The 26323-nt window shown below is 42.0% G+C and overlaps 1 protein-coding gene across 1 annotated transcript in view; it reads left to right on the forward strand.

Annotated features, from left to right (window-relative positions):
• Nucleotides 1-637: 637 nt before the first annotated feature.
• Nucleotides 638-26323, forward strand: part of myo16 (myosin XVI) — a 351480-nt gene continuing 325794 nt past the window's right edge. Inside the window, exon 1 of the mRNA XM_060826459.1 lies at nt 638-893. Within this exon, the coding sequence (XP_060682442.1) occupies nt 668-893 (226 nt within the window). The 5' untranslated portion in view covers nt 638-667. The remainder of the gene's footprint in view (nt 894-26323) is intronic.

The following is a 26323-nucleotide window of genomic DNA, read 5'->3' on the forward strand; positions in this document are numbered from 1 at the left end:
ATTTTTCATTTTTCCTGTTGAGGTTGGGTTCAAGAAATGGAAATATTCACAACCTTTTGTTTTCCATCCTACCGTCTTTGAACAAGCAGGCAGGTTGGTGGCCTGTGCTGCTCCGTCTGCAGACTGTCAATTCAGTGCAAAGGAGAGGAGGGCTTCAGTTAAGGCAAGATGCCGACTGCTTATTGTCTGGATTCTGGTCTGGGTGGAAGTCCACCCCATAACTGGCATACTCCAGAAATCAAACGTTATTTCAGACACAAAATAGTCTGGAAATGCTGAACATTTCTGAATTGTAGTCTGCAACAAATAAGCTGGATTTCAATTTTCAATGATCCCTGACCAAACAATAATTAAAAATCACTCTTCTCAAACCTGGATCTGCAACAATCCGACATTGACAGCATTACAAGAATCAATTTCACTTTAACGGAGTCGTGCATCGTGTATTTCATAGAATATCACACTATTTCTGTAAAATGCATCTTATTGTATTTATTAGTTGAATTAATAAAAATATTCACAATTTGCTAGTATTTTAATGTATTTAGTCCTTTAATACCAAACTAAGAATACCTTTAGCTGTGGTGATTTTACAATTGTGACAACACTCTCGTTTTTGCTTTCTTCAGGTTGCTACCAGCTCTGTAATGTTTTCCGAACACACGACATGGAAATCGACCAGTGCTTACTGGAGTCACTGCCTTTAGGACAGCGGCAACGTCTTGTCAAGCGGATGCGTTGTGACCAAATAAAGGCCTACTATGAGCGTGAGAAACTTCTTCAGAAACAGGAGGGATTCAAATGCAAACACAAACATGGGAAGAAAAACAAAGTCCACTTCATCACTTCAGACATCATCCAGGAAGCTATTATACGGCATGATGATAAGGAAGGTAAAATAGTGGCAGAATATTATTTTGTGATTTTTATGTAAGTTGCTGCTTACTAATGAAATTGGGGTCATCCAATATTTGTACAGGTGGTGAGCTGCAGAACCAATTGAATCCCTTCCCCTTGAATGGACCCCTGGAGGCCTCTCCAAATTTAATTGGAACATTTCTGACAGGCAGTAGAACAGGCGTGGTCCTCTTCCGTCTACAAAACTACCATTCACTGTCAGCCATACCTTGTTTATAAACACGTACTCATCTCTGAATCAGCTGCAATAGTTTGACTCGAGGGGTGTTTCAAGAATGTAAAGCTCAAACTTCTGAAATTTCAAAGACACTTAAGTGTCAAATTGACAGTTAAAAAGCGTTAAAGGCAATTAGCAAAACAAACATCTTCCAAGGGACTTTGCTGCTTTCTCTCATTCATACTTTCGGTCTGTGTCTCTTTCTTTTTCTCTCAATTTTATTTTTGCCCTTTTATAATTTCAACAGGACTGCTGAATTACAACTATTCTGACAATATATTCCTCCTAACTCCTTTTGAAGTACACAAAAGTTAAATTTATTTCTTTTCTTGATTCCAATGAACTTGTCTTGAATGCATTCCTAGCTCCCATGATGCTGTGTCCTTAGTGACACAGTTGCTGAAATGTCTAATAATTATGTTTGTCTCCTTTCAACTTGTGCCCTATAAATGCAAGTCTTTCTTTATCATAATGTAAGAAATCAGCCTGAACACAGAGCCGTCAGGATTACATTATGTATGTTTATGTTGAACTCCATTATGACAAGAAAAAGAAAACTCACCATAACACTGTTTTGAGAATTCACTGTCACTTTTTCTTGTAAGCAAAAATAAGATGAACTGAATGATATTGATTTAAAGAGGGACCAACTTTATATCATGGAGAAAATTGGAGTGCTTTGATCAAAAAGATTTGTCCATGTCAGACAGCAAGCTAGGGAGGAACAGTGCAGAATGGGAACTGTTTTATTTCGTTTGCACATTCTTATTATATCCTTTTAAAATATCCCAAAGTATTTACAAAATGAAAACAAAAGAAGAATTTATATTAATACAGCGCATTTTTCTACTTCAGGACAACTCAAAGTAAGTTAAAGCCAGTGAAATACTTTGGAAATGTAATGATTTGTCATAATGTTGAAACTCTCTGCACATAACACCTGAATGGAGCAGTTGCCTTATAAGGAAAGGTTAGATAGGCTCGGCATGTACCGTCTGGAATTTAGAGTTGGGAGATGACTTTATTAAAACATATTTAAACCCCTTCAGGATACTGGATGTTGATGTTGAATTGGACAGTCGATGTTGAAAGGATGTTTCCTCTTGTTAGGGGAAATCTAGAACTGTATTATTGTTTAAAAATAAGCAGGAGTCTTTTTAAAACAGTAATGAGCAAACGTTTCCCCGATGGTTGGGAGTTTTTGGAATTTTCTTCCTGAAAAGGTAGCTTAAAAATGTGTTGCTGGAAAAGCGCAGCAGGTCAGGCAGCATCAAAGGAGCAGGAGAATCTTTTATCCCTTGTGGTTGGAGGGTTTCTAGGCGGAAGATGAGGCGATGTGTTGCCATGGTCTGGCGATGAAGCTCTGATCTCCAGCATCTGCAGTCCTCACTTTCTCCTTCCTGAAAAGATAGTCAATGAAGAAATTTTAAATAGGTTTACTTAATAAGTTTGCAGATGACACCAAAATTGGATGTGTAGTGGACAGCAAAGAAGGTGACCTCAGAATAAATGGGATCTTGAACAGAAGGGCCAATGGGCTGAGGAGTGGCAGATGGAGTTGAATTTAGATAAATGTGGTGTGCTGCATTTTGAAAAGGCAAATCAGGGCAGGACTTATACACTGAATGGTAAGGTCCTGGGGAGTGTTGCTGAACAAAGAGACCTTGGAATGCAAGTTCATAATTCCTTGAAAGTAGGTCACAGATAGATAGGATAGTGAAGAAGGCATTTTGTATGCTTTCCTTTATTGGACAGAGCGTTGGGAGGTCATGTTGTGGCTGTACAGGACATTGGTTAGGCCACTTTCTGAATATTATATGCAATTCTGGTCTCCTTCCTATTGGAAAGATGTTGTGAAACTTGAAAGGGTTCAGAAAAGATTTACAAGGATGTTGCCAGGGTTGGAGGATTTGAGCTATAGGAAGAGGCTGAATAGGCTGGGGCTGTATTCCCTGGAGCATCTGGCTGAGGGGGTAACATTATAGAGATCTATCAATTCATATGGGGCATGGATAAGGTAAATAGACAAGGTTTTTTTTATCATGGGATGGGGGAGTTCAGAACTGGAGGGTATAGATTTACAATGAGAGGGGCAACGTTTTCACCCAGAGAGTGGTGCATGTAGAGAATGAGCTGTCAGAGGAAGTGGTGGAGGCATCTGGATGGTTATTTGAATAGGAAGGGTTTAGAGGGAAACGGGCCAAGTGCTGGCAAATGGACTAGATTAGGTTAGGGTAATTGGTCAGCGTGGATGAGTTGGACTGTTTCCGTGCTGTGCATCTATGATTCTATGACTCTGTTCTTAAGAAAGAGATTACTAGATTCTTGATGACCAAGGGAATGAAAGATTATTGAGGATATGCAGGAATTGAGGTTAAAATCTGATCTCATTGAATGGCAAAGCTGTGTTGGAGGTCTGGATGGCCTCCTCCTTTTTTCTTTTTACATTTATTTGCATAGTTACACACAACTACTGCACACAAACAGGAATAAATAATAAGACAAATTCTTCTGGGGGCATTGGGTCAGGACCAAATGTGGTTCCCACCCATAATCCTGGGCAATGAGACTGGGGATGCAGTCTTCCAGAGAATAGCCCTCTAATGTGGCTGCCACTGTGCTCGTCCATCTTATAGGGAGATGGTGGTGTAAAGATGCTGCTCCTTTGACAAGGTTAGGTTGTCCTTAGTTTTTTTTTTCAGGAGATCGTAAAAGCACAGACTCTGAAAAGTCTGGGCTTGGATGGGTTTTAGGGCCAATTTGATAGTAGCTAACAGATACTGCCCTCGGCAAAAGACTTTCACTGTTTTTAAAAGAAAACACTCTCTTGGACAACAAGAGGGGAGTGGCCAGTTCTCCCAGCTTAGTTTTTCACTGGTTTAGTTTGGTTTGGTTTTGATTAGTCACTGAAAGCAGTCAGGTAGTGTTTGAGGTTACTGGTCCAAGAAACAGCTGCATGTAAGAGAGAGTTCCATGCTGTCATCCCTCTGACATCTCTCCTGTAAGACCCTGTGTTTGATTTTACTTTTTTATGCCAAGGGATGTTTATGGGGATTGTTGCAAGCATTTGGAAAAGCATCATTAAGTTGGGATAATCTGTTGAATTCTCGGATAGGTTAAGTTATTCAGTATCCCATTCTCTTTTTGTTTGTGTTTCATTCAGTAATCTTGCAAATAAATTCTGTTTTGTTTAAAACTAAGTGATTTTGACCAGCTGCATCACTCCTGGAATATCCACTTACACCTGCTTAAAACAATGAGCAAAGGTAGGGTCTGGGCTACTGTTTTGAAATTTTTGAGGGGATCTGGCCTGGTCCATAACGGTGGGCTTCTGAGGATGTCCGCTCAATCAGGAAGGCCAGCAGCTCTGCAGCAATGGCAGCCCCACTAAGGTAGGTGGGTTGGAAATCATGGGACAATTCAATATAGAAGCACTGTTAGTGATTTGGATTCAAGAGAAATATCATGAAGGTCAGTGCTGGCTGCCCCTTTTGAAGGGATGGAAAACTCCTCTGAAGGTTTGGACCTCCAACTCTGGTGGCTGTCCAGCCTACTGGAGAGCAGCAGTTGCCATTAATCTAGCGGTCCTCACACAAGACAGTGGGTCGCTCAATGGGTATTAAACTGTTGGAAAGGCTGCACATTCACATCTGATTTGGATCTGTACAAATACAACTGATTCACAGCCTGCCCTGGGAAAGATTCCCCCTTGTGGAGAACAAAGCCAAAAATCACACGACACCAGGTTATAGTCCAACAGGTTTATTTGAAACTGCAAGCTTTGGAGCCCCTACACCTTCCTCAGGCAGCTTGTGGAGAACATGTGGGTCGTTCTGCTATAACGTGTGTTTCGTCAATGCAAACTTGCTGTATTGTGATTGACAAATTGGGGACACTGATTCCATGATCTTTTAAAACCTGTGTTGGCTGTAACACAATTACAGCAGCAACATTTTAAGTGCGGTTTCTAAAGCGCATTTTTTTCTCTCTATAATGCAGGGTTGCATAAGAACACAACCATCACATTATAGACAAACTGACTGACTGTACTGGGAGCCCTTTCCGATGTGCTTCACTACTTTTGTCAAGCCTGTATTGCATGCCAGAATACTTCTATCCAGTGTGTCCAATCATTTTTTTTTCGGGATTTTTGGGTTTGAGTATTTGACCAGAAGCTACAAAGAACACTATATTGCCCAGTTTTGAATTGTGCCACGTTTCTTTTACCTCCTCCTAATGCACAGCACTTCCTTAGTACTTTACTGAATTATTGGCCTGGATTATTTGCTCAGCTCCTTTCCGTAGATCTTCATCCTATAAATTCCTGATCTGAATGTGATTGTGCTAACAAAAACACCAAAGCTGACACTATTACCATCCTTTTCCTGAATTTCTCCTCCATAAGTAAACAGCCAGGGTGGAGTCCAAGTTATCAGGCTTGGATAAAGCTTGAGGAGGAAGTAAATTGGATGCTCTGGTAAGCTTCTTGCCATTTATGTGTTCTCATTTTGAATAAATCAATTTAGAAAACATAATAGAAAGCTAGAGGTCATGTTGAGGTCTTGTAGAACGCTGACGAGGCCACTTCTGGAGTACTGTGTGCAGTTCTGGTCGCCCTGTCACAGTAAGGATTCTATTAAGCTGGAGAGGGTTCAGAATAGATTTACAAGGCTATTGCTAGGACTGGAAGGCTTAAGTTATAAGGAGAGACTGGATAACCTGGAACTATTTTCGGTGGAGCATGGGAAGTTGAGACGTGACCTTATACAGGTTTATAAAATCATGAGGGGTATAGATAAGGTGAATGGTAGGTATCTTTTCCCGAGGGTGGCTTATTTCAAGACGAGGGGACATATTTATAATTTGAAAGGAGAAAGATTTTAAAAAAATATGAGCAGAAACATTTTTTACGTGGTGGTTCATATGTGTAATGAACTGCTAAGGAAGTGGCGGATGCGAGTACAGTTACAACATTTAAATGACATTTGGCTAAGTAGATTAGATTACCTACAGTGTGGAAATAGGCCCTTTGGCCCAACAAGTCCACACCGACCCTCCGAAGCGCAACCCACCCAGACCCATTCCCCCACATTTATCCCTTCAACTAACACTACGGGCAATTTAGCGTGGCCAATTCACCTGACCCACACATCTTTGGACTGGTGGGAGGAAACCGGAGCACATGGAGGAAACCCACGCAGACATGGGGAGAACGTGCAAACTCCACATAGTCAGTCGCCTGAGACGGGAATTGAACCCGGGTCTCAAGCGCTGTGAGGCAGCAGTGCTAACCACTGTGCCACCGTGCCGCCCATGAATAAGTACATGAATAAGAAATGTTTGGAGGGATATGGACCAAGTACAGGCAGATGGGACTAGTTTACTTTGGGATTATGGTCAGCATGGACTGGTTCACCTGAAGGGTCAGATTCCAGTCTGAAAGTGCAAAATGTTAATGACCAATTAAGGACAGAAAAAGACTTTTTAATTAATTATTTCAGTTAGTTATGCACGTAAACATGATTAGCAACTTTAATTGCCTCACACATTTTTACTTAGTCAGGCTATCTTTAAGGTGATGTTGGGTATCCCATTAAAATAATTTTCTGGAACCATTGACAAATCCATTAAAGAATATTAAAATATGCTGCATTTTTATAGTGCCCTTTTATAAATATTTTCTTTTGCACTGTTATGACTGTCACACGCTCATGCATTTTAACCCTGTCAACAGTTCTTCACAGGAATTTCTTGTGTTAGCTTATGATGTCCTTCAGATATTTAGCTCAGCTGATCATTTGACTATATTATTCGGAGGAGATATTTCCAATCATGATAGAACCTGACAGATCAAAAAGTTGCAAAATTACTTTCACTTCAATTTGCTGAATGCACATAGACCTCTGTGATTTAATTTTAAATTTAACCTCACGTGTTTTGTTTTTCTGAAACAACCTTCAGTGTAAACCATTCACTGTTTAAGAACAGTGAAAGCGGGAAACCAGGGAATTAGACTAACATCTGTTGTCAGGAAGTCACTAAAAGCTCTAATTAGGATAGGACGATTGCACTTCTGAAACTTTCAGCTGATGAGGGAGAACTGTCATAAATTTAATAAGTATAGTTTATGCTTGACAAACTATTTATTTAATTTTTGTTTTGAATTAGCAACTAAAATACTGGATAAATGAATATCCATGGATGTTACTTATATGGACTTCCAGAAGGCATTGTATACAGTCACTCATCAGAGACTAGTAGTGAAGAAGTTTATAGAATTGAAGGAAAATTATTGATTTGGTTATGAAAATGTCTGAGGAAGAGAGTAGGAACTTCAAACAGGAGGATATGACAAATCATAGCCCATGAGGGCCTATATTGTGCTCTCAACTATTTGCTGTGTTTGCAAATGACTTTGATCACGGGACTGAAAAATCCATGAACAAATTTGCCGATAGCACCAGGATAGACAATACGCTAAACTGCGTTGATTGATAGATTCATAAATTGGCTATCAATAATTCTTGATTGACGTAAGGTTTTCAAGTTAAGTAATTGCACAGAGGCTGGTAACACATCACCAAGTCTCCCTTTTATTTACTTGTGCACAGTACACTGGCTGTGACCAGCCAGACCAGAGTCAGTCCTTGAACTGAGGACATTCTGAGTCCCCTGATATATATATTGGTCAGCCAGGGTTTCTCGATTTGACCCAGGTTAACAACCCAAATCGAGCATCTCGTAGTCGACAAGATCCATTTGTTTTGAATCATTACATTCCCTCCCACTATCCACTACCCCCCCCCACCCCCCCAAACCCCAACCCCCCAACCCCCCAACCCCCCAACCCCCCAAGTCCAGGATGTAGGCCTGGTCTTTCTCTTGTAGCTTTTCCTGCAATGTTTTTGTCCCAGGTCCAGTTCCTCTGATTTAGACTCTGACATGGGTGGTGTGGACTGGACCAGAGCCTGTCTCTTGCATCCAGGGCACTCCATTCCCCTGCAATGCACATTCTCCTATTTATGTTGGCCAGCTAGGGCTTCCTGATTTGATTGGGATTGTTAACTTGGGCCACTGATCTGTAGTCAATGAGATCAACCTGGTAGGAGAAAGTGAAGACTGCAGATCCACCTGGTTCCAATCGCTGCAGAGGTTATCAGGAATAGGCAGGAAGGTGGAGTTGAGGCCATAATCAGATCAGCCCTGACATTATGGAATAGCTGTACAGATTCGAAAGACTGAATAGTCCACTCCTGTTCTTAATTCATACTTCCCTGCTGGTACAGAGATATTGGCAGATGAAGTCAATGGTTTAAAAAAATAGCAGTTATGTTCAGAGCTGATGGCTTATGCATTTATCCAATACAGAACTGTTATTCTGGATAATTGCTATTTTAATTGTGAACAGTCAAAATCACTAATTACATTTGCCTCCACCTAATGACCCCTAGTTACTAATAATTACATTTCTGGAACAGTTTAATTGTTCCAAATTTACAGTACCTTTCTTTTGTTGGAAAGATTGGTGTTATCAGTTTAACCAATTGAGAAGTGGATTGGCAATATAATTGGTAAATGTTTCAAATTGACAACGCTTAACAAGTTTATTGTTATTCCTGAACTTCTTTGCTGATGTACTAAACCTCTATTTTTTGATAACCTTGTTTAAACTTCACATTAGATTAGTTACTTATTTATTTAATGTTCTGTTGTTTCCAAACATCACTCGTTCAGCAGATATTGGGAGTACAGACTCTGTCATAAATCTCCCAGCTTGCCACACATGTCCTGGGAGGGAAAAAGTGTATTGTATGGTGGAACCTTCTTTTTGAAGTATGGGAGGAGGTTTAAGTTGTGCCCTTTTGTCCCCAGTGCAGACCACAGTGGCTATTGGAAATGCAGTGTGCCAAGATAGGCTGGTGACAAAGTTAATCTCAGTTCTCAGTAACTTTGTCCTCACCCTTTTTTAGGCATTCTAGCCCTCACCTCTACTTCCACTCAATGCTCATACATGCCAACTTATCACTTCTATCCACCACCCCCATCCCATGGCTTCTTAAAGCCCTTCATACAAACCATGTCTCAAACCCATAACAGGCCATTACGTATTATGTAACCTCCTTACCAACCATTAAGTATAATATCGATGATGCTGGAAGAAATTAATAAAACCTTTTAAGAAAGTTGCTGGATTAATGATGGATAAATGTGATCTTTGTCTGTGTTTAAGAAATCAGATTGGAAAAGGTAGCCTGTGAAATGAGTTCATTGGGGACAGAACCTCTGATCCTGGAGAGGTTGGGACAGGAGGTGGGAAGTACATTTAGGTGGGCAGAGTAATGATGTACCTGATCCCCGCTGTCCTGTCCCACCGGAATTAAGTTTGGCATGGGAAGGTCCACTGTTAACTGTCTTGCCCTGCCACCATCTGATGTCCTTAAGTGGTCAGTTAACTGCCGCCCCCTCACCACCAGATGCTTGGAGGAAGAACGCCTCCTCTTCCGCCTCGGAACACTTCAACCCCAGGGCATCAATGTGGACTTCAACACTTTCCTCATTTCCCCTTCCCCCATCTCATCCTATTTTCAAACTTCCAGCTCAGCACTGTCCCCGTGACTTGTCTGGGCTTGTCCAACCTGCCTAGCTCCTTTTCCACCTATCCACTCCACCCTCTCCTCCCTGACCTATCACCTTCATCTCCTCCCCCACTCGTCCATTGTACTCTATGCTACTCTCTCCCCACCCCCACCCTCCTCTAGCTTATCTCTCCACACTTTCAGGCTCACTGCCTTTATTCCTGATGAAGGGCTTTTTCACTGCTCGTTGGATGCTGCCTGAACTGCTGTGCTGTTCCAGCACCACTGATCCAGAATCCAGTTAAGGGTCTTAGTCTGCCAACATCGGTCCAGCTATTAGTTGGCCTGTAAACTTGCCTTCCCACAAGCAAAAGGTAGTGGTTGGGGTCTCCATCAAAGACAATCAATGGTTGATCAAGAGCATGGACTAGGGCCAGTCGTGCCTATTGAGAGCCACCTTATTGTTTCCAAATTCCTCCTTCACCACCTCTTCACTTGGTCTCCATCCCTTGAAAACTCCTGCATTTCCATCCCCCAGAGAAATCCCAAAGTCCCTTGCCTGGCTTTTTGATCTGATGACTTCGGGCGTGCTCTTCCAACTTCATCCTGGGCTTCCTACCTGCCTCTGATTGACCTGTAGGTCTTTTGGAGCAGTACCTCTGGAGTCAGGCTCTTTATTCCAGTCGTTGGTATCCCAGAAATTACTTGATTAGCAGAAGTACCAATGGATTTTACTTGGAGCAAGGATTGCTTACTGGCTCTCCAGCTGGCACTTGAGACCCTTGCTGTCAATGGAAGGACCCACTCAGTGTATTTGGCACAATCTGGGACATTGCATGCTGGAGCCAATCAGTGAGCAAAGTGACTATTTGTAATAACCTCTAGGTGACAGAGAATGGCATAATAGATTTGCACTTTCACTTTGAAGGTGATAAATGTTAGTCAAAGATTAATGTTCTAATCCCAAATAAATGTAATTGCAGATGCATGAAGACAAAATTTGCTCAGGTGAACTGGAAAACTGGATTAAAATTTGGGACAGTATTGATGTAATGGTTGACTTTTAAGGGGATCTTTAAAGCTTTATCCTCCTGAGAAAGATGTGATACCCTTAGCTAAATAAGGAAGTGAGGGATAGTATCAAATTAAAATAAATAATGACCAATTCTGCAAAAGTTATTGGTCAGTTAGAAAATTGGATAGATTTTTAAGCACCAGCAAATAAAAGTTAAAATAATATTGAGGGAGAATAAGACAATCAAATTCCCCACCAAGATCCATTGAAAATAGGGGAAAAATTTCCATATTCAGACCCCAACCAACTGTTTGTAAGGCTCTTGGAGTCACCCCACAACTTCATTTTTAAAAAGTCTCTCCAAGGGATCAGAGCTGATTTTAGGAACATCTTCCCTTTTAGTAGTTAAGATAATTCCAACTACTCATTGTTCTTCCTTTCTGAGAAAACTTGGAAAAATTGAATCCCCCACTATCAACATCTTAGTAGAGCATGTCCCTATCTACACCAATAGAGTGGAGATTGAGAGGGTGGAGAGCATAAAGTTCCGAGGAGTGACGATAACTGACAACCTGTCCCAGACTTGCCATGTAGATGCAATGGTCAAGAAAGCAGAACAACATTCTTCTTCGTCAGGAAATTTGGCATGTCCATAAGGACCCTCACTGATGTCTACAGATGCATCACAGAGAGCATACTACCTGGATGCATAATGGCCTGGTACGGCAACTGCTCTGCCCAGTACTGTAAGAAACTGCAGAAAGTTGTGTGTACAGCCCAGGCCATCATGGAAACCAGCCTTCCATCCATGGACTCCATTTACACTTCTTGTTGCCATTGGAAAGATTGCCAACATCATGAAAGACTCTTCCCACCCCAGTAATGCTCTCTTGCAACCTCTTTTGTCAGGCAGAAGATACTGATGTTTGGACACACGCACAAACAGGTTTAAGAATAGCTTCTTCCCTGCTGTTGTCTGACTGAATGGACTCTCTAACTTCAATTAATATTGATCTTGTTACTGTTCATCTTGCTTCATGCACCTCTTGTACAGTGTAACCTGTATTCTTCACTCTATCTCAACATTGTATGATCTTTTATGTTCCTGCTGATTTGATCTGCCTGTACTGCTTGCAAGCAAAGCTTTACACTGTATTTAGTTACACATGACAATCAATTAAATCAAACGCATGGCCAGAAGTGCAACTGGAGTTGCCACATAAACTCAGTGGTTCCAAGTGCAAGTCAGAGGCGAGGAATACTGCTGTGAATAACTCTCCTTCTGCCTCCCCCAAAGTTTGTCCATCATTTACAAGGATCAAGTCACGAGTGTGATGGATGCAGATGCAACAACATTCCAGAAGCTTGACGCCATCCAGGTGTTTCTGTGTGTAAGCCACTGAAGGTGACAGGACATGTAAGGAGAGCTGTTAATAAATCATAGTGTTTTAGGTTCCATCAGTAGGAACATAGAATACAAGAGCAAAGAAGTTGTGATGAACTTCTATAAGAAGTTAAACCTCAGGCAAAATATTGTGTACAGTTCTGAATATCACATTATAAGGAATATGTGAATTCATTAGAGATAGTGCAGAAGACTTTTATAAGAATGGCTGTACATTTAAAAACTCCTTTAATTATAAGAAAAGACTGGAGAGTTTGGGACTGTCTTTCTTGGAAGAAACAAGGCTGAGAAGAAATGTGACCACTGTTTTCAAGATCATGAGGAGTCTGGACACTTTATATAGGAATTGGTTTCCCACCATATAAAAGTATCAAGAACCAAAGGGGACAAATTTAAAGTGTTTTGCAAAAAGAAGTACAAAATGTGACGAGAAAAACCTCCTCACATTGAGTTGTTAGAATCTGGACTGCACTGCCTTGAAATGTAATGGAGACAAGAGCGATTTAAAACATTCAAGAGGGCATTGGATGATCCTTTAAATTGAAAAAAATGTTGGGGGCTATAAAAAAGATCAAAAGATTGTCACTAAGTTAAAAGGAGCAAAGCTGGCGTAGCTATTAGGGGCTAAAGGGTCTCCTTCTGCGTCATCATTCTGTGATCCTGTGATGCATGTACAGCGTAATCAAAATATACAACAAAGTTCTTTAAACTCCACCAGCTATAAAATCTGCTGATATTAGCAAAGGGATGACTCTCCATGTTTCATCAACTAATGCCACATGGCCTGACCCAAGAAATGGATTTATACAGACAGTGGTGACGCTTCCTGGTGTGGTATGAGCAATGGTGAGAAAGATGGGAAAATATCGCAAGAATGGCACCATTAGAATGCTGACCGTAAAAAAAAAAGTCAATATTTTAACTATTTTAAAAAACTTTACATTGGGTCTTAAATCTGAATCTGCCCATAGAGCAGTGATAACATTGCCATACACTTGCAGCCCTTCTTTATTTCCAAGTGCACGATAGGAGATGACAATGTGGTGTCTACTGGGCATCAGGAACATGCCCCCAGCCTGCACCCAGAAGATTTTGTCTTTATCCTTTTATGGAATGTAAAACCTATCCTTACATGCAACCCACCTCCATCCACCCAAACAATGTCTGCAAATGGTCCCTGTGCATATCAGGATCCATTGGAGGACTTCATCCTTGGATTAGTTCCCCCACTCAGAGGTAGCTCATTTTGCTTGTGGTGCAGATTAGTTCAGAGTCTGTGAGGGATAAACATTGGTAAGAATGCCAGAATAGCTCCCCTGTTTTTCCTTTAAACAGGAATATAAATAGTGATATAGAATCTTTTATGTCTGCTTGAAAGGGCAGATGTGGTTCTTTTCCAATGTCCTATACAAAATGTGACTCCTCTAATAGAGTATCACCCCTTGTTTTTCTTAATTTGATTCACGGGCTACAGGCATTATTGGCTTGACCAGCATTTGCTGCCTATCACTAATTGCCCTTGCTAAAGTGCACATGAGTTGCCTTCCAAACCCACTGTTGGCTTTTGGCATAGGTACACGCACAGTGCTGCTGTGGAGGCAGTTGCAGGAATCTGACCCAGTGACCGTGAAGGAATGGCACTGACCTAGATTGCTGTGCTCCGGTCCTCAGCCAGTTCTAATGATTGAAATTACTGGCAATTGCACGTGTCACTAATTCTGAATCTGAGGGGAGAGTACCACCAGCTCAGTCACAAACTGAAGGCTGGATAAGTTTCTGGAAATTGAACTCTTGGTGAAGCTTGACACTGTCTGAATTGTGATTGCCATTGGAAAAGTAGTTCAAGAAGACAGCTTACCATCACCTTCTCAAGGACATCCAGGGATGGGTAGCAAATACTGGCCAGCCAGCGATGCTCAAATCCCACAAGACGTTCTTTTAAGAATAAAGTTCTGACAGTTAATGAAATTCATACCATGCATACAAATGGAAAACAGAACTGCAGCAATTGGCAAGTTATCAATCATGATCATGTTGTTTATGATCTGAGGTCCAATTTCTCTTGAGCTGTGGGCCTCCAGTTACACATGCATCCCACAAATAATGCCATCAATTGTGTTCTAAGGCAGACCATGACTAATTTGTCTCTTAAGGCTTTAAAACTTTAAAATGTGGTTTAGAAATTGTTGATATTATAATTGGCAGCAAATCACATCCTTTATCAAATCATGGAATCGAAGTGTAAAAGAAAATCCCTATGGCTTTTTAGTTCCCAGTTACAATTGCCAGTGATGATCCAACCAGCTGTCTCACTTAAACAGCCTGCGGTCTGGGTTGCTGCCATCCTCCACCATCTGTTTACACCGATTCCACCAGACTTTCTCATTACAATGAGAAGACGAGAAGGATAAATATTGCGCCAGAGACACTTGCAATTGCCAGTAATTTCAATCATTAGAACTGGCCGAATATATTTTAATATTCGTTCTCAATGGTTTTTAAACCTCACCTCTTGGAAATCTTTGCCATTATCTAAATTTCAGTGAAGTATATGATGGATTCTCCTTGTAATAGTTGATTGACAGTAAACAGAAATTATTTAGCTCAAGTTTAGAGGCACACTAAATACTTCAGTATCACCAATTTGTTGATTCATATAAAAGTGATTTGATAAAGTTGTCTCAAGTAGAGCTGTGTGAAAATCTGTTGCAGACTATAGGTTGAAAATAGCTAATAACTGGCAGTGAGTGGGTCAGCTTCCTCTTTGATGTCCTCCCTCTGCCTCCTTAAGATCTGAGTGATTGTAGCCCTTTTGGGTCCTGAACCAAGTGTGTTCATATTTTTTTTTGGCCAGTTCTTTATCATATTTGAATCCATGTGTGACAAAGTCTTTGGTAATATCTGCAACCCATTTGGTTCATAAGTATCCCTGTGGGGGGGCGGTGGAGGGAATTCTGCTCTCCTTATCAGAATGTGATTGACTCTTAACTTCCTTCTGAAATAGCCTAGCAAGCCACTCAATTCAAGAGCAATGAGTGATCAGTGACAAAATGTTGGTTCTTGTCTATATCCTATGTCAGAATAAAAAAAACTCAATACTCTGTGAAAGGTTTTGATAGAGTAAATAAGAAATATCAGTCAGGGGGAAAACCAATTTCAGATAAGTGGCAAGATGAAAAATACATTTGAACTCTGTGAATTCATTTGCTTTTCTTGAAAGGTGGCCAAAGCTGATTCTGTTGCACTTTTCAAAGGACGAATTTGATCTATTTCGAAAAGAAAACATCCTTAGTTCAGTGAGGAGAGAAGATTAGTATGAGTCCATTTCAAGACCACTTTCAGCAAGAAGTCAGCACAAGGAGAATAGGACAAATCACTTCCTAATATGCTGCAAGATATTTTTGAATCAATGCGAAGTAATGGTGCTGTCAGGAGTGATACTATTTTGAGGTTATTCATTTTCATTTGCCAGCAACTCGTATCTTTCCCTTCTGCTCATGACAATGGCTTATACATGCATCTGTCCCTTTAGATCTTCACATGCTGAGAATTGATATTTGAATCAGTCAGGTTCATAATTTTCTGTCCATTCAGATTGGATGATAAATGTGGCCAGTGCCCAATATCCGACAAACAGCAGAGGGAGAACTTAATGTTCATTCTGGTCATTCCGTTCAGTAATTGGAGAATTGGTGTCCATGCCATTACACCGAGATCTCTAAGCTCCATTATTATTGAGCCTCAATCGTGAATTATGTCAATGGCAGAAGTTCTTTTGCCTTAGACATAATTGGGAAGGGGAAGTCAGAACGCTGATTGGTTCTTGACTGTGAGTACTTTCATCTAATGATATGGACTTCCAGTCTGCTTCTGGAAGACCATTTAAATTCTGCCCAGAATGTGCAATGTGTTAGCACAAAAATGTTCTCTCATGTTACTGCATCCAGACTGCTTTAAAGCTGTGGAAAACTAGAGGGGTTGTGATATATATAGGTTCACTTAATTTTGAATAGGATGAGATAAAATCAAGATTGAACAGTTTGCATTCATCCACTTTTGCCTCTCCTTTTAATTCATGCCTTAGGTAAAAGTGTAAATAATATTTGGACCATTTACCTGCAAAATTGTATACTATGATGTGGTAGTAAGTGGTGAAAAGTGAGGACTGCAGATGCTGGAGATCAGAGCTGAAAATGTGTTGCTGGTTAAAGTGCAGCAGGTCAGGCAGCATCCAAGGTGCAGGAAATTCGACGTTTCGGGCAAAAGCCCTTCATCAGGAATGAGGAAAGTGTGTCCAGCAGGCTAAGATAAAAAGTAAGGGAGGAGGGACTTGGGGGAGGGGCGATGGAGATGTGATAGGTGGAAGGAGGTCAAGGTGAGGGTGATAGGCCGGAGTGGGGTGGGGGCGGAGAGGTCAGGAAGAAAATTGCAGGTTAGGAAGGCGGTGCAGACTTCGAGGGAATCGACTGAGACAAGGTGGGGGGAGGGGAAATTAGGAAACTGGAGAAATCTGAGTTCATCCCTTGTGGTTGGAGGGTTCCCAGGCGGAAGATGAGGCGCTCTTCCTCCAACCGTAGTGTTGTTATGTTCTGGCGATGGAGGAGTCCAAGGACCTGCATGTCCTTGGTGGAGTGGGAGGGAGAGTTAAAGTGTTGAGCCAAGGGGTGGTTGGGTTGTTTGGTCCGGGCGTCCCAGAGGTGTTCCCTGAAGCGTTCTGCAAGTAGGCAGCCTGTCTCCCCAATATAGAGGAGGCCACATCGGGTGCAGCGGATGCAATAGATGTGTGTGGAGGTGCAGGTGAATTTGTGGCGGATATGGAAGGATCCCTTGGGGCCTTGGAGAGAGGTAAGGGAGGAGGTGTGGGCGCAAGTTTTGCATTTCCAGCGGTTGCAGGGGAAGGTGCCGGGAGTGGAGGTTGGGTTGGTGGGGGGTGTGGACCTGACGAGGGAGTCACGAAGGGAGTGGTCTTTGCGGAACGCTGATAGGGGAGGGGAGGGAAATATATCCCTGGTGGTGGGGTCTGTTTGGAGGTGGTGGAAATGACGGCGGATGATGCGCTGTATACGGAGGTTGGTGGGGTGGTAGGTGAGAACCAGTGGGGTTCTGTCTTGGTGGTAGTTGGTGGGGTGGGGCTTAAGGGCAGAGGAGCGGGAAGTGGAGGAGATGTGGTGGAGGGCATCGTCGATCACGTCTGGGGGGAATCTGCGGTCTTTGAAGAAGGAGGCCATCTGGGCTGTACGGTATTGGAACTGGTCCTCCTGGGAGCAGGTGCGGCGGAGACGAAGGAATTGGGAATATGGGATGGCGTTTTTACAGGGGGCAGGGTGGGAGGAGGTGTAGTCCAGGTAGCTGTGGGAGTCAGTCGGTTTATAGTAGATGTCTGTGTTGATTCGGTCGCCCGAGAAAGAAATGGTAAAGTCTAGGAAGGGGAGGGAGGAGTCTGAGACAGTCCAGGTGAATTTGAGGTCGGGATGGAAGGTGTTGGTAAAGTTGATGAACTGTTCAACCTCCTCGTGGGAGCACGAGGCAGCGCCAATACAGTCATCGATGTAGCGGAGGAAAAGGTGGGGGGTGGTGCCAGTGTAGTTGCGGAAGATGGACTGTTCCACATATCCTACGAAGAGACAGACATAGCTGGGGCCCATGAGGGTGCCCATGGCAACTCCTTTAGTTTGGAGGAAGTGGGAGGATTGGAAAGAGAAGTTGTTCAGGGTGAGGACCAGTTCAGTCAGTCGAAGGAGGGTGTCAGTGGAAGGGTACTGGTTGGTGCGGCGGGAAAGGAAGAAGCAGAGGGCTTTGAGTCCTTCGTGATGGGGGATGGAGGTGTACAGGGACAGGATGTCCATCGTGAAGATAAGGTGTTGGGGACCGGGGAAGCGAAAATCATGGAGGTGGAGGGCGTGGGTGGTGTCCTGAACGCAGGTGGGGAGTTCTTGGACTAAGGGGAAAGAACCATGTCGAGGTACGCGGAGATGAGTTCGATGGGGCAGGAGCAGGCTGAGACAATGGGTCAGCCGGGGCAGTCAGGTTTGTGGATTTTGGGCAGGAGGTAGAACCCTCCAACCACAAGGGATGAACTCAGATTTCTCCAGTTTCCTCATTTCTCCTCCCCACCCCCCACCTTGTCTCAGTCGATTCCCTCGAACTCAGCACCACCCTCCTAACCTGCAATTTTCTTCCTGACCTCTCCACCCCCACCCCACTCCGGCCTATCACCCTCACCTTGACCTCCTTCTACCTATCACATTTCCATCGCCCCTCCCCCAAGTCCCTCCTCCCTACCTTTTATCTTAGCCTGCTGGACACACTTTCCTCATTCCTGATGAAGGGCTTTTGCCCGAAATGTCAAATTTCCTGTTCCTTGGATGCTGCCTGACCTGCTGCGCTTTAACCAGCAACACATTTTCAGCTCTACTATGATGTAGTGACAATGGTGACCATAACGTACTCTTCAATATGATAATCGAGGCGTTCTGGTAAAGTTAAAGGAATGTCTTGAAATATAAATAATGTTGGGAAAGCAATGTGTGTAAATGGAATATATACCATTATTGGCAAACCACACTGAAATAACTCCATGGAGACCAGTATCCTGTCACTAGTCACCCTTTATTTACATGTATACAATACTTGGGCTCTGCCAGCCAGTTCAGAGTGAGGAGAATCTCTGAGATTCCTGTTTATATTTATTAGCCAGGACTCCCTGATTGGGACTGTTAATCTTGGCTGAAAATGTGTTGCTGGTTAAAGCACAGCAGGTCAGGCAGCATCCAAGGAACAGGAAATTCGACGCTTTGGGCCAGAGCCCTTCGATTCCTGATGAAGGGCTCTGGCCCGAAACGTTGAATTTCCTGTTCCTTGGATGCTGCCTGACCTGCTGTGCTTTAACCAGCAACACATTTTCAGCTCTGATCTCCAGCATCTGCAGACCTCACTTTTTACTTACTGTTAATCTTGGCCAATCAGGATCACACTCAATGAGATCCACCTGGCAACCTTGCTCCAATCACTATACATTTAGTGTATGGCATAAAGGTATGGAAAGAGGTCATTAGACCCATAAGGTCTGTAACTCCAAAGAGCATCCAACCCAAACCCAACCCAATACCCTGTTTCCATAATGTCGCATTTTATCATGGCTAATCTACCCAGCCAGAATATCCCTGGACACTGTGGGCAATTTAGAATGGCCAATCCACCCTAGCCTGCATATCTTTGGACTGTGGGAGGAAAGCAGAACACCAGAAGAAATGAACCCCAGCAGAAACCCATGCCAGCACAGGGAGAATGTGCCAACTCCACACAGACAGTCATCCAGGGCTGGAATCAAACCAAGATTCCTGGTGCTGTGAGGCAACAGTGCTAAATACTAAGCTACCGTGCTTCCCATTGTGTGGCAGCAGTAGGAAACTTACACATTGCTTAACGCTATTAAGAAATGCTCCCTGCAGATTAGCTCCTCCCACTCCCCCATCTTTTATGCATGCTCTGCTATTTTTTGTTCTTGAGGTGCTTTATAAAAAATATCAGGAGAATTTGGATTCTAAGCCAAAGGAGAGACTGGGAGAGGTAAGGTTAAAGCAGTTGTTAACACTTGAAAGATGTTTCAAGGAGGGAACTCTGTAAGAAGGCCCTAGGCAGTCTGATTGCCAAGTTTTAAGGGATGGAACCAGTTACAATAAGTACATCTATGGTTCCCTTTTATTGTTTAAAGCATTTCAAGTAATTTTGAATACTGATATTGATTTAACATCAGAGTGGAAGAATAATAAGATCTGACTTCAACATCTGCAGCGCTTGTACCCCTTAAAGCTAACATTTATATGTAAACAACAGGTTTGAATAGTGGATTTCTCTTTTTACTCTCAATGAAAAATTACTAATGTAAATATACCTTACGCACTGTTCTCAGAAAAAGGCACAATAATGAGATTCTCCTTGCGTTTAATTTGGATTTGGTCAAAAGATAGCTCCATTTTTTACTAAGGACTCGTTCAGGCATAGAGAACTAGTTGCAGATAGCAATGTTCCTTTTCACAAGAACTGGCATCCATCAACTCTCAACCTCCTGCTGCTAACTTTTTACCGAGTCAAGGGGAAAGTCAAAAACTAAAGGTCTGTAGTGGGTTGGAGGGGACCTCTTTTTATGTTTAGACAACAAGACCAAAATGTTCTGTCAGAGTTCGATGGTTAGAGTAGAGACCCCTCTTCCCACCTCCCCATCAAAGAAGAGGAAGAGACATCTGATATTTTCTGCATTCTGACCTGGATCTCAGGCTTGATACTCAAGTGGATCTCAAAGTTATAGATTCATTGTCATACAGCACAGAAACAGACCCTTTGGTCCAACTCACCAGTGCCAATTAGTTTTCCAAAACTAAACTGGTCCCATTTGCCTGTGTTTAGTCCATAACCCTCTAAACCTTTCCTATTCATGTCCCTGTCCAAACGTCTTTTAAATGTTGTAACTGTACCCACATCCACCATTTCCTCTGGCAGTGCACTCCATACATGAATAATCCTCTCTGTGGAAACAGTTGCCCCTCAGGTTCCATTAAAATCTTTCTCCTCTCATCTTAAACCTATGCTGTCTAGTTTTGACCTCCCCTATCCAAGGGAAAAGACCTTTACTGTTCACCTTATCTATGCCCTTCATGATTTATAAACCTCTATAAGGTCCCCCCTCAACCTTCTACATCCCAGTGAGAAAAGTCTCTGCCTATTCAGCCTCTCCTCATAACTCAACCCTCCATTCCTGGCAACATCATTTGTAAATCTTTTCTGCACCCTCTCCAAATTACAAACAGCCTTCCCATGGCAGAGCAACCAGAATGGTGCATAATACTCCAAAAGTGGTCTCACCGATGTCCTGTAAAACTGCAACATGACTTCACAACTCCTATACTCAAAGGCCTGAGCAATGAAGGAAAGCATGTCTAATGCTTTCTTTACCACTCTATCCATCTGTGACACAACTTTCAAGGAACTATATATCTGAATCCCTAGGTCTCTCTATTCAACAGGACTCCTCAGGGCCCTATCATTAACTGTGTAAGTCCTACCCTTGTTGGTCTTACCAAAATGCAACACCTTGCATTTATTTAAATTAAACTCTTTTTGCCATTCCTCAGACCATTGTCTACTATACCACTAATTATGCTAGTTTATAGTCCCCAGGATTCTCCTTGCAGACTTTCATAAATAAAGGCAGGTCGGCCACCTTCCAGTCTGCTGGCACCTCACCTGTGGCTGTAGATGATGATGCAAATATCTCTGCTAAGGGCCCTGCAATTTCTTCCTTAACTTACCACAACATCCTGGGACACACCTGATTGGTCATAGAGTTGTAGAGTCATACAGCATGGAAACAGATCCTTCAGTCCAACCGTCTATACTAAACATTAATCCCAAACTAACCTCGCCACATCTGCCTGCAATTGGCCCATATCCCTCCAAACCCTCCTTGGTCATGTACATTCTCTAAATATCTTTTAACTGTATGTTGTAATTGAATATGCATCCATCACTTCCTCTGGAAGTTCATTCCAGAGATTTATCCACCTTTATATTTTCTAAGACATCTAGCATTACTACTTCTGTAATGTGAACTATTTCTCTAGTAGATATATTGACATATTGATCAAGAACATTTTGTTGAACACATTTTCTCACTATCCATGCCTTTAACACTATGGCAGTCCCAGTCATATTAAAATCCCCAACTATTACAACTCTATTACTCTTACAGATATCAGAGATCTCCTTACGTATTTGTTCGTTGGTTTCTCCTGACTGTTGGGCAGGACTATGGTATGATTCCATCATGGTAATTATTATTTCTAAATTCCACTCATATAGATTCACTGAAAAATCCCTCAGAAATAGCCTGTCTATGTACTGCAGTAACGTTTTCTGTAATCAAAAACACCACTCCCCTCCTCTCTTGCGTCTCTTTCTATTCTTCCTATAGCACATAAACCTGGAACATTGGGCTGCCAGTCCTGTCCTTCCTTCAGTTATGTTTCTGTGATAGTTATGATATTCCCATGTTCATAAAGCATGACCTGAGTTCATCTGTCTTACCTGTCAGAATTCCTGCATTGAAATAAATGCAGTTTAATTCTTCAGCGTTACCTCATTTGCTGATGTGCTCTTACTTGCTACTTTGTCTAATTAACTTCAACTTCCAACCATCCTCAGATTTCTGTCTATTCTCACTACTGCTTGGAACCCCCTAAGCCCTCTCCCTCCATACTAGTTTAAAGACTCCTGAGTCGCGCTACCTGACTATATCTGCATTGTGACCATCTCTTGAAAGCTACTAACCATCACACTGCTGGTAAAATCTTTGTGGGGAATTAAAGGTCAAACCTTTGCCAGGATATGGCTGAAGTTAGGATGTCAGAGGCCTGAGGTTAGATATTCCCCAAACCTTTGCCTTGATGGTCTATTCCTGAGATGCTGCCTAACCTGCTGTGCTTTGACCAGCAACACATTTGCAGATGTAAGGAAGGTGAAAGGGTTTGCTTTCAAAGGACCAGTTGGGAATGTAATTGCTAACCTGGAACTTAGCTTAGATCTTGCTCAAAGTTGAAGCTAGTGGTACAGTTCACCCTGGAGTTAAGAAAGAATCTACTGGGCAGCTGTGGATGTTTGGCCGTATGAGACGGTGCATTATTTTATTCCTGGGTCTCCTATGGCATTGTGCATTGAGCTCAAACATTTGGTTTTCATATACAAGTGTACAAATAGACCCATGCTATCGGGGTCAAAAAATCTCTAATTTTTCAGATACCTCCTGCTCGTTTGTGATTTGGATTTGGCAGGAACCTTCCAGTTACATATCTTCTTTACAATTGCTCTTTTCTCATGCACTCGTCAGAAATACTGTATATAGTCTGGGTCAGTGTCCCTGATGTCAGCACCACGGCTAGCGACCCCTGGGACATTAAACTAGGTTTTCTGAACAATCTCATGCAGCCGACTATGTTCTTTGTTTTTAACATTAAGAAATAACTTGTGTTTTTGTCAGCACATTCTGATTTGATCTGGGAAGATGTAGATGGCATGTGTATGATAAGTTGTGGGGGAGGTTGATTTAGTAGCCATCTACTTCTTAGACTAACTTCGTAATAAGGAGAAAGTGAGGACTGCAGATGCTGGAGATCAGTCAAAAAGTGTGGAAAAGCACAGTAGGTCAGGCAGCAGGAGAGTTGATGTTTTGAGTATAAGTTCTTCATCACTCTAGCTTTTTAATAATCTAACTTTTCCTGGTTAGCTATTAATCGCCGTAGAACCTCCCAAATTCTTTGAATTTCAATGGAAACTTCCAGGTGCTTCCAAATAAAGATTTGGATGCTTCCAAATAAAGAGGAATTTTCTGATGGAATCTTCAATTTCCTAGGCATTTTACTTTGAGTCTGTGATGTCATGGTCCCATTGTGCAACTGCCAGGCATGCTACAGAAATAATTATCTACCTGACCATCAGAAAATCCAGGTCATTCTTACTATCTGCAGTGTAGCTGTTCACAAGAACCCCTCAACATGCCCTACAAAAAGGCCCTGGGCTGGATTCCAGTCTGTGTGGAGTTTGCACATTCTCTGCTTGGGTTTCATCTGGGGTGGTTCAGTTTTCTCCCACATTCCCAAGATGTGCACGGTAGGTGGATTAGCCATGGGATATGCAGGATTACCGGGACAGGATAGCGATGGGGTCTGGGTGGGATGCTCTTCGGAGGCTCAGACTTGAGCTAAATGGCCTGTTTCCACATGGTACTCTTCAATGGTTCTGCTTTCCTGATCTGAACGCATTGTATATCAGCTCTGCTGTGCTGTGTTATATCATTGTTGACCTTTTTTTATTTGGTCTCCCTCCACCGTTTATGGCCCACTCTTACCTCTGATCCTGTTCTTGCTACAGATCTCAGATGTTAGGATATCACCTTCCTGGTCTCTCTATCACTGCCGCAGAACAACTGCAGGCTTCTGTGCTGATCTGACTTGTTTCCTCTAAGCACACATGCACTACTATTATAGTAATAGAGACCGTATATCACCTTATCATTCTAGCACGTGTAACATCTGAATTGCATGACCTGTTGTTACACAGATAAGGTGATCTCAGCAGGTGTTCTCTTTACAGCAAACACCAATAAAGCAGTAATGAGATGGATTGATTAATTGAATAATGTTAATGTTGGAGAGTGACTCAGCAGTGTTGAGCTGGACACATGGAGAATTCTGTGTCCTTCAACTGGTCTCCAGTGTTTTTCAGTATCTACTTGAGCGAGCAGTCAAGTTAATATGAAATCTGAAGGGTAATACCTAGGGTAGTGCAACACATATCTAATACTGCATGGCAGTGTTGGTTTTCATTATAGGCTGTAATGCTGGAGTGAAATTTGAAGTCATAACCTTCCAACTCTGTGAAAGCAATATTTATGAAGTTAGTCATTAAACATGCATCAGTCATTTTAATGAATAATATTAATGTTGATCTGTTACAATAAATCTCAACATCTGCTTTTGTACTTCTGCCCTCTTTTTTTTAACTAAGTTTGACTTGAGTCTTTACTTGTTATTGGACTTAACTACTGTTTTTAAAAAGTTTAAAACATCAGATTATCTTGCTCTCTTTGTTTACTTGCCATCAGTGATGGAGATGAGTCATTTACATTTTTTGAAGTGACAACAGACTAAAATTATTTTTCCGTCAAATAAAGATCTTAATTTTTAAAAGCTAGTAAAGGCAGTCCCAGAACAATTAAAAGTTTCACTTTGTTATTGTTAATGATTTATAAGTTGAGCACTTTTTTGTTTAACATAGCAAATCACAATATCTTCAATTTACTTCTGGCTAGCAAAACTGTATGTATTGTTCATCCTAATTTTCATTAAAAGTGGTGGTGCACTTTTTTTTTTGAGCCTCTGTAATCTTTATTATTTGGTGTTAAGTAGGAAACTGAAGAATTTTGAGCGAGCATTATTTGAGGAAACAGCTCTTCATGTTTAAGAAGAATGAATTGAGGCTTGGAAGTCAGGTGTTCCTGACATCTTGCTGCTCTTGCATTTTCAGTTATAAAGGTTTCAGAACTGAGAGTGCTTTGTGGTAACTTTGGTGTCATATATATATACACACACACACACACACACACACACACACACACACACACACACACACACACACACACACACGAAGTATATAAATTCCACTGCCAGGAGTATCAATTGAATGGAATTCTTTTAGTGGCTGGTACTGGATTTCCTGATATTGTTGTGGCTACACACCCTCAGATGATTCTTAAATGTTCCAGCACTTAAATGTTAGACTAAATTTCCACGACCACAGAGAGCCACTCTACCATTTCAGACATTAGAGAAGTTGTCCAAAATCGAAAGTCTTGCCCTCAAACCTGACCTTTCTCATTTTCACTGGGTTGGTATTGAGGGCAGGCTGTACTAGATTAATTAAATGCAAATCTACAATCAGCTACCTGAAGTTAAATTAGGTTTTGGAATTCCTGAATCAATACACTGGAATCCGTTAGCGTACATTGAATGACAAAGAAGATCGAGGCTCAGTAAAGAGCTCGTTACTATTTTCTCAAGGCAAATACTTATTTGAGTTCAGACAAATGGGAGGAAATCTAATTATGGTACCTAAGATGCCCAAGGGGATTGACAAAGTAGACATGGAGATGTTTTTTCCCATGGGGCAATCTAGAATAAGAGGTCCTGGTTTGAGGTTTAGGGATAGCAAATTTAAAGCGGATGAGGAATTGCTTCTCTCAAAGGATCATCAATTTAGGGGTGGCACAGTGGCTCAGTGATTAGCACTGCTGTCTCACAGCGCCAGGGACCTGGGTTCGATTCCAGCCTTGGGCAACTGTCTGTGTGGAGTTTGCACATTCACACCAAGTCTGCGTGGTTTCCTCTCAAAATCCAAAGACACGCAGGTTAGGTGAATTGGTCATGCTAAATTACCCATAGTGTTTAGGTACATTAGTCAGAGAGAAATGGGTCTGGGTAGGTTACTCTTCGGAGGGTCAGTGTGGACTTGTTAGGCAGAAGGGCCTGTTTCCACACTGTGTCGGGAATCTAATCTAATCTATGGAATTCACTACCCCAGACTTCAGGATAATGAATAAAGTTAAGAAGGAGACATTCAAATTTTTAGTTAGTAATTGGTTA

Source organism: Hemiscyllium ocellatum, chromosome 6 (genome assembly GCF_020745735.1).
Source record: "Hemiscyllium ocellatum isolate sHemOce1 chromosome 6, sHemOce1.pat.X.cur, whole genome shotgun sequence".
Lineage (NCBI taxonomy): Eukaryota > Metazoa > Chordata > Chondrichthyes > Orectolobiformes > Hemiscylliidae > Hemiscyllium > Hemiscyllium ocellatum.